Raw genomic sequence first — 11,950 nt, forward strand, 5'->3', positions numbered from 1 at the left:
TAAAAATTCAAGTATTACACATAATTAAGTTAGAAGGCAGAAGGTATTTTACATATTCTTCGTTTATTTGAACTTTTTGATTTAGTTGTGTTTTGACACACCACCCGTGACACCAAAAAATAATTGATTTCTCCTTTCAATGTTACATTTCCCCCTTAACTACACTAGAATATTCAAAGGTCAATTCCGTTCTCTCTCTTTGTCTTAAATAGATTATTCTTCGTCATTTGACAATTCACAGAAATCAAAATAAAATTCTTTTTAAGTGACACAAAATTGTTCACTTACAGCTATAAACCTGGGAACGTATTTTAAGGGTAGTTATGTTTAGTCAACAATGTTAAGTTTCATATTTCATTGCACAGAAACTGTAAGAAGAATGTTGCTTAACAATCAGTAGAATCGTTACTTTAATATCAAAAATGCAGTCAGCGTGTCCCATCCGTGACAGTGGAATGCCCCACATGCAACAATTGAAATGATCATTGTCACGCAAATGTTCGTCCATTAGTTATACACAAGCAAACTCTTCACGAACAATACTGGATGTAATATAACTACTTACTAGCTAATTAATTGTGTGTTCATTCTATATGTATATAATTTTTTTATTGCATTCATAGCTTACTAAAAATGGTGATGTTTGACGATGATCTAACAAAATATGTAAAAGGATGAACTTCAGGATTCAGCTTCTGTTGTTGACTTGTAAACACAACACATAGAATTCAATCCATTATACACAGAAAACTAATGCATCAAATCTCTTTCATGCACCAAAACACATCGATTAATGCACTAAAGTGTGGTTTTTGACTTTTGTCAAGAATCATGTTTTCAGTTTGGTGCATTTTTGTGCATCATTTGTAAAGGTAACTAGAAACTACATCATATGATGTATATTTATTTCTATGTTGAGCTGTAATTTAGTACATCAATTGGTTGTTGCGCTTTTTGATGCATCTTTCTCGATCATGCATTTAAATATTTGGGCTGTAAAGTTCATGCCTTTTTTGTTTCAGCTGATGCATTTACTATTCTGTGTCTGCCTTAGGAGTAATACTAACAAATGAAAATGATATTAAAGAGGAAATAAAAAGCAGACTTAATTAAGGAAATTCGTGTTACTTTTCCCTTCTTAAACTTTTATCTTCTCGTATAATATCGAAGAAAATAAAAGTTAAAATATACAAAACAGTAAATTTGCCTGTAGTATTACGATGTGAAACTTGCTCCCTTACATTAGAAGAGGAACGTAACTTAAGAGTATTTGAAAATAAAATCCTTAGAAAAATATTTGGACCTGAAAGGGATGAGGAGACAGATGAGGATAGGTGGGTAGGCCATGTACAACGAATGGAGAGAGGAAGGAGGAGTTTACAGGATTCTTGTTGGGGAACCTGATGGTAAGAGACCTGTAGGAAGGCCAAGACGAAGATGGAGGGATAACATTGAGATGGACCTAAAGGAAATCGATAAGGATGGAAAAGATTGGATAGATCTATCCCAGGATAGGGACAGATGGAAGGCTTGTGTTGCTGCAGCCATAAACCTTCGGGAATGCCTATTATTAAGTTTCATTAAAGATATCTTAGGACTTGAGATAAATCAAAGTCAAATTTGCGTGCAATGCTGTATTTTTTTCTTTAGCATATAGTCAACATTGTGTATTACATGATGAATCTAAACATCAACCTGCTTCATTCAGTGGAGTTTGAAGAATCAATAAGAGAAATTTAAGTTAAAACAGACGATTTTCACACCTTGTGGATCCTTTACCAATATATTCACCGATGTAATCTATAAATATGAAAATTGAGCATTAATGGACATGGTCATATTACCAGAAGTTCATATCAATACATTACATTGTTCTTCTTGTCAGATTAACTATTATATTTGTATTTTAAATTCTTTCTTTTGACATCTAAAACTCAAAGTTTAAACCGTTTTAATTTGCATATTACTTTTTGCAGGATATTCAAAAATTTCATCGGTTAATTACGTTTCAAAGTTTAACTACGAGTTCAATAAATTTACTTAGAGAATAACAAAATTACAGTAACTTTAAAAATTATTTTTACATTAGTAGGTTATATCCGAGTTACTGGCATTTTTAGTTTTAATGTTTAGAACTAATTCATAACATTTAGAGCTAATTTATAATATTTAGAACTAATTAAAAAATAGAACTAATTTATAATATTTAGAACTAAATCAAGGTTTTTATATGAATAAATTACATATTTTTTGTATTACTCATAAATTAATATTCATATATTTATAAAACTCATAAATTATTCTTATAAAAAGATTGATTTAGTTCTAAATGTTATAAATTAGTTCTAAATTAAAAAATTAGTTCTAAATACTAAAACTACCAGTAACTCGAATATAAGCTACTTACATTTATTTCGCATTTATATTTTTGGTTATTTATCTTGACTTTCCTACTTGTCTATGAATTGTGACAGCGTTTCTTTCAGAAATAGAAAGTAGTCGTCGTAATACAATATTATCATTTCATTCATTTTGGTACCCAGAAATTATGTAGGCCTGCGTATGACATTTTTGGTCAATTCTGTTTTTCTATTTAAGTACTATGGTGATTAGATCAAAGTGATTAATGGACAAACACTCAAGCTTGGGTCGGGAGTCGAACCTTGAAGCTACGGAGGCCTGATTGTGGGTGTCAAAATATTTCAGCAAATATGCAATTAAAAACTTACCTTTGGTGAACTTTCCACGTTAAAAGGTTTTGTGCGGACAGTCAAGAAATGAGAAGCTGGGACCGGACAATCCTCTTGCAAGATCAGATCACAGATGTTATCGATGAGATGTACTTTTGGCGGTGATTTCTCGAAATATATTGTAGCATTTATGTTCATTGATTGAACATTCCGTACTATACAAAGATTTAAAGATATTGAAAATTAAATTTCTTAACGATATTGGAGCGTTCTTATGTACATGATTATGCATAATTATAATGAATAAAATAATTATAATTATTTTGAATGGAATTATAAATCCACATCTTACTACTCAACTAAAACTCTAAATTTACTGAAGACATTCATCCAAAACTCTTTACAATTATTATTTAATTTAATACAGAAATTAAAGGATTTAATTAATTTCTTCATAATTAATTTAGGTCTTGTCTAAGAGTGAGAACTACTAAACCTAATTACAAATCAGCCTTTTGAGTATTTAATCTAGACATACATGCTATTAATAATAATAATAATAATTTTGAAGTAGTATACGTCATGCTACTAGTTTTAATTCACTTGTCACCAAAAAACAGATATGCAAATCTTGATGTTTTAACATCAGACTCAAAGAAGACGAATTTTTCCTTAACAATGTTAGACACTTGATCGATTGAGGCAGTGTAATGTTTACGATTGTATTTCTGGAGGGGTTATGTAAGATCACCAAGGAATTTTCGAGGGGTGTTCAAATACGGGGCGGGGAGGAGAAACAAATTTTGAATTAAATTTATGATATTTACTGCGCTTTTGATAGAATATACACACATGTTTTGAAATTCTACAGAAACGCTAAAAATCACGTAAATAATAAATTCGCATTGCTTTATGATTGTGAAAATTGAGGCACACCATATCTATAGGACCACACAATAAAACATTTAAAAGTGTATAAAACATTAAAATGCTGACCAAGGCAACATTAATTGTATAAAAAATATACACTAAAACAAGGCCCTGTTAGTGGGTGCCTTGGTCAGCATTTTAATGTTTTATTAACATGGAAACAAGGCTTAACAGTGTTACCAGTTAAAAGTGGTGTGAGTTACATTTCCTAGTTTGACATGAAAACAAGAAATAATCAGCAACGTCAGTGGCGGTGATTAGGGGGCGAGGGGGGCAGTTACCCCTCCACTTTTCGCCACTTTTGCCCCCGCACTATGCTAAACCTTATCTACAACGGGAAATATACTGTCTTTGGCCCCCCTGTTTTGGCACCTTACCCTACCGGTTTTGGAACCCAATCGCCGCCACTGAGCTACGTTAATGTCATTTTCGAATTCGGTATCCCGAAATCTGTAAAGAACGTCTACTACTGCAAACATTTTAAGGCAGAGTAGTGTAATATGGTAAAATTTCGGTAGGGGCCCGAGCCCGTCAACCCCACGCATGGCTATGCAAGTGGCTTGAATCCGGAACGAAATAATTAAGATATAGGAGGTGCACTCGCCTCGCAATTAGCTTCTATATGCAACATCTTTTCCGATTTCGGTCGAATGGTACCTTGAACAAAAATGCCGCGTGAAGAAACGAATTGCAGCACGACTAAGTGATGCGAGTGTACAGTGGGATGCACAAGTATTGCTCAGCAAATTGTCCATGACTATTTTCATTGTATCCTAATGAATGGATTTTTATGTTGGTGTGAAGGCTGTCAGAATCTTGTTTCGTGTCTTGTTTCAATTCTTGAAAATGGCATGAACATGGCAATGCACAATTTGCATTGTAATACTTATACACAGTGTGTAGCAATTACTTACGTACCTGTAACGAAGTCGAATTCCAAATGTGCACCTTTGCAAGGAGCAGTGTCGCAGCCAATTAACCTAACATCATCTGGCACAGGCCCATCACCTGAAAATGATACACAATCATCGCAATACACAATGAAGATTGAAGAAAATGCAACTTTTGCAAACACTAACATACAGACAAGTAAGCACAAGCCTTTCAAAGTACGAAATTTCAATTTAGAAGCTTGGAAAACAATTAAGACTGCATTCAATGGATTTGATTGATTGATTTGGTGTGCAACCTTGCCCATCAGCAATATCTTTATGAGAGATAGTTAAGTATGGAAATAACATAGGTAGATTTTAAGATTTGTATTGGGGAACACATTTACACGTATCTAATAGATTTTCATACATACTATTCCCTGTAGAAAGCCAATTTAACCAATGTGGACATTGATACTTTGTTTCAAAAACAATAGCTACTAGAAATAAATTACTAGGTGTTCTACTGAAATTTTTCATTTTAAATTGCACGGCAATTCTCATTAACAAATATTTTGTTGTGGAAATGTTCTGATTAATTGAAATTATTCGGTGTTCAAAATGCAATATGTCAATGTAAATCAGCACTTATAAAATTAATTTAACCATCTTCGATTGACGAAACTATAGAAGATTTCATTAGATCCAATGGCTGACAAATAATTTAAATCTAATTTTGTGTTTGTCAACAGGCATAGACATAATCGAACTGCTGCTCTTTATGATTATGTAATAATTTAATTATTAATATTTCATTTCAACATATTAATGAATGTTTAAAGTTTTAACATTTTTACGAGTAAAATTGTTGGGATTGAGATGTACTTTTTTAAAAAATAATAATTTATCAGGCACCTGTCCCACGAAGTTTAAGAGCCACTGAGTTAGAGTAGGCTATAGTCACGAATATAGTTTCAAATAGTTCAGATGATTTTTGATATTTCTTGGAATTCTGAAGGAAGAAAAAAATAGTAGCGAGAGAAAGAAGAAGGTTAAAGAAGAAAAGGAAATAGAGAAGAAAGAGAGGAGTGATGGAGTGATGGAGCATCTATTCCAGTATTGAGCAGGTGCATATATTTTGATGTGAATGAAGAAAAACGCCTTCTCAGAAACTAAACATATGATTTATATGGGAAAGCGCGCAAAACGACGCACTGTCTGAAGCTCACGTTGCAGGCGTAATTGGTGTTGCTCCCTTATCAGTACAGTTCTGTTCGTTTTAGCGTGCAGTGCAATTTCTCACTGTTTTGTAGGCAATTTATTATTTGTGGGGAACCCTAAAACATTGACTATAGAAATAATCCCCACACTATAAATGAACTGAAAGACAATATAAGAACAGAACTTACAAGATATTACGAAAACTGAACTTTTGCGTGTCAATCAAAATTTGAGGACTAAAAGTGGTAAACGTTGTAAGTGCCAAAAGCGAAAGTGTTGGGAAATCGCATTGTTCCGCACACCAGCCCGTAAGAACGCTCACACTAGTGACCCCTTTACACGCCCTTTGAACTACTTAGAGGACTACCAGCCACATTTCACGTTTACCACATTATAAAGCATGGCACATTTCACAGTTAAACGTGGAAAACGGTGTCTGAATTATTTTGGCACTTACAGCGTTTGCCGATTTTAGTCTTCATTTCATGAGAAGATGCCAGGAATGTGTGGATGCAGTTGGTCACCACTTTGAACAACTCTTGTAACCAGTGGCGGCGATTAGGGGTGGAGAGGGGCAGTTGCCCCCACCCCCACTTTTCGCCACTTTTCCCCCCGCACTATGTTAAACCTAATCTACAAAGGGAAATATACTGTCTTTGCCCCCCCCCCCGATTTTGGAACCCAATCGTCGCCACTGTTTGTAACACAAGTTAGTACTCGTTATGCAATGTAAATATGATTGCCTGCATGCTAAAGATAATGTGCGTAAAAATAAGCTGGACGTTACGGGCCGAAAATGCCGGCAACTGCGCCATGCCTCGCCGTTCTGCGGTCATGCGCTATCTCGCCCCCGAACCAAACTGAACACACTGTACATCTATACAGGTACACCTAACGGCAAAAGAAATGGTACGCGAATTGTCCATCACCATTTTCCTCCAGTTTGTTTTCCACAATATGATGATCGCGAATTGAAATAAAAACTTCAATTAGCAGAGCAAAACATGTGCTTCGCATGAACAAAATTTCATTTTTTAAAACAACACAGGACGTAGAATAAAAAAGAATTAAATTAGTGATGGACAATTTGCCCACTATTATCTCTGCCGTTGACTGTACGAGTATGCTCGCATGAACATGTTGCAGGTCATACAAAAGTTGATATATATCTATGAGTAGTCGATAGCTTGAAAACTATGCGAAGGAGGGTTTTATTCATACTCTGCTGTTGGGGTACATTCTTATGAGAACCTGTTTTTTTTATTAATACGATCCACTATCTACGTTTGTATCTGTTCACCTCAACTTATCAGTATCTGCCTGCTGGCCACCTGCTCAAATTTTCGAGCACTGTTCAGCGCAGCATAATGCAGTTTTTAAATTAAATTATATGGGGCTAGAACAGCCTTTCCACCCCATGCTTAGAAAGAAGGGTAGTTCTTTTTTGACTTTGGTAAAGTATATGCTACTTATATCTGCGGATAAATAACACTTATGTGTTTGAAAAGAAACATAGCATGTATTAATATTGACATAACTTACCACATTTCGTAAAAGGCGTGCCTGAAACATACGAAATAGCACAAGCGAATGCAAAAATCTTCCCAAACATGATGAACGGGCAGCGAAAAGCTAACATGTGAGGGCTATTTATATGAATTCAAATATCACATTCAGGACAGGTTGTGAATTTATAAGTCACGAGATGATGAAATGACCAATCGCGATGAACACAACGCTGCGACATTGACAATCGAATATGGTCGTTAAAGTTGCTGCAGGACAATTTATTAACTATTTATGACAAGTAAGTACTGTGTATGCTTGAACTAGTAAACTTCAACGTGTCTCATCAATATAAAACTTTTCACAACGTTGATGAATTATGTTACGTTTGCTTGGCTGTGCAAGAGATGGTGTAATGTTGCTTAAGTGTCGGATGAACAGTTGCAAAAACATTCTTTATTTTCGAAACTACCTCTCTCTCACTCTCTCTTTCTCTTTTTAAATAAGAGAAAAAATACAATTTTCGGGTTGGCATCATTAATTGTCTGTGTCTGATTAATGTTCCAGATTAATGAACCAAAGACCCCTTACCAGCATTAGCGCCGCCAACATCAAATATTAAGAGGTGGAACAAGATTGATATATGCCAAAACAATCGTCCACATATCTGCAAAACAGAATCATTTTGTCGCCTCCTTTTTCTATCACTTTCTTTTCCCATTCCTTCATAACCAATTCAGCCAATGCTGGGCTTAGGCTAGAACCTATATTCAGTCCCTCACTCATTAACATTAATTTATACCCCAGCTCGACATATTTGCCAAAGAAATACAAGATGAAGAAAAAGGGATATTATTGGAACTCGAAATAGAAGAAGAAGACAAGATTAGCTACCTAGATATATTGATGAAAAGGAAGAGAGCTCAAGAAATTGAAACCGCTTGGCATCAGAAGAAGTGTGCAGCAGGGGTATTCTGCCACAAAAGAAGTGATGTAAGTGAGGTGACAAAAAGAAATTTTATAAAGAATATGGAAGACAGAATCAAGAAAATATACACAAAAGAATGTGAAAGAGAAGGCAAAATAAATAGCTTATGGAAACAGCTGGAAAAGAATGGCTACGAGAAGGAGGATAGACTGGACATAAACAGAAGAAGGAAGAAAAGTGACACGGGAGAATTGGAAGAGAAAGAAAAAGAGGAAGAGAAAGAAAAAGAGAGGTGGTTTGGAATATGGAGTATGGGGAAGACCACAGAAAAGATATGCAAAGTGCTTAGGAAAGCGGGAATTAAAACTTACAGGAAGGGAGGGAGAAGCATCTTAAGAATAGCGAAGAATGCAAACAAGAAAAAGGAAAACAGAGAAGTGGAAGAGGAAGGAATTATCTACGAAGTGAAATGTAAAGAATGTCAGTGTGTACATAGGAGAAACGAAAAAGAGTCTGAAAGACAGGTTGAAACAACATAAGGATGATGTACGACTTAAGAGAGAGAGAAATGCGATATTTAAACACACGAGAGAAACAGGACATGACATAGAGTGGGATGAAGCTAAGCAGATAGGAAGGGAGAAGAGAATACTAGTGAGAAAATGGAAGGAGTCCAAGGAAATAGAGAAGAAAGGTGAAGAAGACACAATGAACTAGAATGGGGGACTGAAGTTAAACAAAGAATGGAAGAAGGTGTTAGAAAGAGTGGAAAGGACAAGAGAGAAAGAGGAGAGAAGAAGGAAGAAGAATGAAGGAAATAGAGCGTGAGATAAAGAGTCCAACCACATTCTCTTTCAGGTGAAAGTACAGTTGACAAGGGAAAGCCACCTGCTAGATTGTTCCAGAACAACTTTCTAATAGTCTGGAGGGGAGTAATGTTTGTGTATATATATCGTCCTGTTTTGTACCTTGTTACATTTGTACTTGGTACAGAGTCTGAAGAAGACCTTGCTAGAAGGTTGAAACGTTACGTTTAGTTTATGTTTTATAATAAAATAAATTTCTGCCTTGGTCAGCATATTGAGTTTTTCATATCATGGAAACAAGGCTTAATGCTGTTATGTCATTAAAGCAAAAACATTTCTTAATAACGTTTTTCTGCTTTACATTTTGTTCGACGCTGCGAACCATCGAAATACAGAATATATCCTGAATTGATGAAACTGGGTAGCACAGGTTTGCAATTGTCACTAATGGATTAACTTTGCAATTACAATAAACAAAGTAAACTACTTATTTGAAATATGAACAAGACATTTGCTTGGTAACATGGGCGTATTTAAGGGGGGTTCAACTGGTTCAACCCCACCCTTATGGTTCAATAAAATTACCAGATTACCTGTTCCATCCGCTTGTTCATAAAAATTTCTTCGGACTTGTTTTATTCCCCTAAATTCGAGACGTATAGGACGGGATACGGATGGGAAGATAATTACGTAATTTCACACACTAGATGGGACTGCAGACCACATGTCTGCAATTTCCTGATAGTTTCGGAATTTCTGCGATAAGAAACTGCATTGGAACTGTCAAATCAGTCATTTTTTTTTCCTTCGAGTTTTCTTAAAGGAATTTGGTTTCTAAAAACGCAGTGCAACAAAACCAGGGAAACACCGTAACATTCTCAAGTTGTTTGACACAAGATGAACAGAAAAGCACCAATACTAAGTAGCGTGGCTTGGGATTGTATTCATTAATTATAGAGACTACGCACCTTACAATTTACTAGTAGAAGAGAAATATTTCAGCAAGCTCTTCAGTTTCTTCCCTGTGTAACCTGTGGGGAGTTTGAAACGTCTTCACCTGCTCTAACCAAATTGTTTTCATGCAGGGCAAGATTATGTTCGGCACCTCAAAAGGGGTACTGTGAACATGTCAGTATTCTAAACGAGATATTAAAAAAAAATTGCGGCCCCTAATCATGGACGTCCGCAGATTTTTTTACCACGGAGGGACAAGCCAGGTATTTTTACATAGGGCATATTATCCCGATAATAGTGTTGCTCCCTCAAAAAACATCACTTGAATTTGAAATTATCACATTCTCGCGTCCCCATTATAATAATTAATGTAAATTACTTTAACTGACATCAAATTATACGTGTGAAATATATACTTTTAGAGTGACATTTGTTTTCTAAGGGGGAATTGTGGCCATCTTTGTCCCCCTTCCAGATGCCCCTATATTATACTTTCACCTAGAAATTTAGTGTAGAGGAATCTTATTGCCGTTATTAAACGATATTGTATTTTCAAGTGGACGGAAATTATTTCTGGGACGGGGGCAAACATTTAAGTAAAAGAAAGCAAGCCTAGCCGAATCTACGAGTAGCAGGACAAAAAAACACTCAAGATGGTATTAGTTTTTACGTCTTTCTTGCATTATTTCTTCCAGACGGCCAAGAGAATCTGCAGTGGGGCACAGAGGGGTAATTGCCCACTCAATTTAAAATTTTACCGGGAGTTGGCCCTCGGCGCCAAACAATCTAAATGAAAAAAATGTAAAGAGAATGCCATGGCGCCCCATGGAATTTTTTGTGCCCTATTAAATCAATATTGTTTTCAGTTTGCAAAAATTTGGATCAGAAAATTTTCTTGTTTGCATTTTCCTTCTTTTCTGTACTCCATTATAATTTACTAGAAAGAGAGAGAGAGAGAGAGAGAGAGAGAGAGAGAGAGAAATAATAACAACTAAGAACTTCAGATTGTTGCTGCTAAACAGTTTTGTCTTAGATGAAGGAACAATTGTTCGGAGGCGGAGTGGTTAGCACATCGCGCTACGATACCAGGGTTCCAGGGTTTGAATCCTGGTCTGGGCATGGATGTTTGTGAGTGTCCATTCATCAATTTCATCATATCATCACCCATTCCCATCTTCGCAAATTAGCCAAAAGTGGTAGAAAAAGGCAAGTAAAATAAAACAGATCACTCAATCAATTGTTCGGAAGTAAAGGTGCGTGTACATTTCAGAGACAATTTAGTATCATTTTTGCTGTTGATGTATGGGGAGGATGAATTGATTATGTAATGTATTTAAATAATATGTATAATATAGCTATATATATATAATATTATATACACACACACCCTCAATGCAATGAAACTAAAAGAGTGAGATAAAATGAGGTTTTTCAATCCAGACTGAACTTTCATCAAGATTTTGTCCCCCTAATCAGAGGGTCTGCGCACGCCTATGTCAATTATAGCTATACTTCGAAATAGATTTCTGTTTCTTTTTAAGAAGTGTAAAGAATATGATAATGGATATGTACATACACACAACTTTGTCGGCAAAGCCCCCCCCCCCCGCTCCCAAACACGCTTCAGGTCAGCTGTGTCCCGGATTTTCACTTATATATTATAGCAACCCTAATCATACCAAAAGTTGAACCCCCCTCCTTACGTAAACTATATATACGCCCATGCTTGGTATGTCTGAATAAGACCCATTGCAATTTAAATTTGTTTTAAGTAAATTATTCAAATGTGATGCCAAAGTTTCGAACGAGATCGTCTCAGACATCAAGTATCCTCTCGTTTTGGTATTGCAGAGATTTATTTCAGTCTCTTCTCCAAATTTGAGACTTTTCTTGTCTCAGTACCATCTCTATTTTCAAAAAATCTCTTAATATATAGTTTTAAGTACAGTTTTCCGAACACCCTCTGACAAAGTTATAAAAATAATCGGTGAGGTACAGGAGTATATTGTACCCCCCAAATTGGAACAAGTCAAGGAATTGTAG

General features: G+C 35.5%; 1 protein-coding gene across 1 annotated transcript; it reads right to left on the reverse strand.

The window, feature by feature from the left end:
* Window positions 1-1,627: 1,627 nt before the first annotated feature.
* On the reverse strand, window positions 1,628-7,358 carry LOC146001164 (uncharacterized). The gene is made up of 4 exons (XM_083138454.1): window positions 7,256-7,358; window positions 4,539-4,628; window positions 2,730-2,905; window positions 1,628-1,800 (listed from the first exon to the last, which is right to left on the reverse strand). The coding sequence occupies exons 1-4, from the start codon at window positions 7,350-7,352 to the stop codon at window positions 1,723-1,725; spliced, it is 441 nt and encodes a 146-aa protein (XP_082994580.1). The 5' UTR covers window positions 7,353-7,358; the 3' UTR covers window positions 1,628-1,722.
* Between the last annotated feature and the right edge of the window lie 4,592 nt (window positions 7,359-11,950).

Source organism: Lepisma saccharinum, chromosome 17 (assembly GCF_977018435.1).
Source record: "Lepisma saccharinum chromosome 17, izLepSacc3.1, whole genome shotgun sequence".
Lineage (NCBI taxonomy): Eukaryota > Metazoa > Arthropoda > Insecta > Zygentoma > Lepismatidae > Lepisma > Lepisma saccharinum.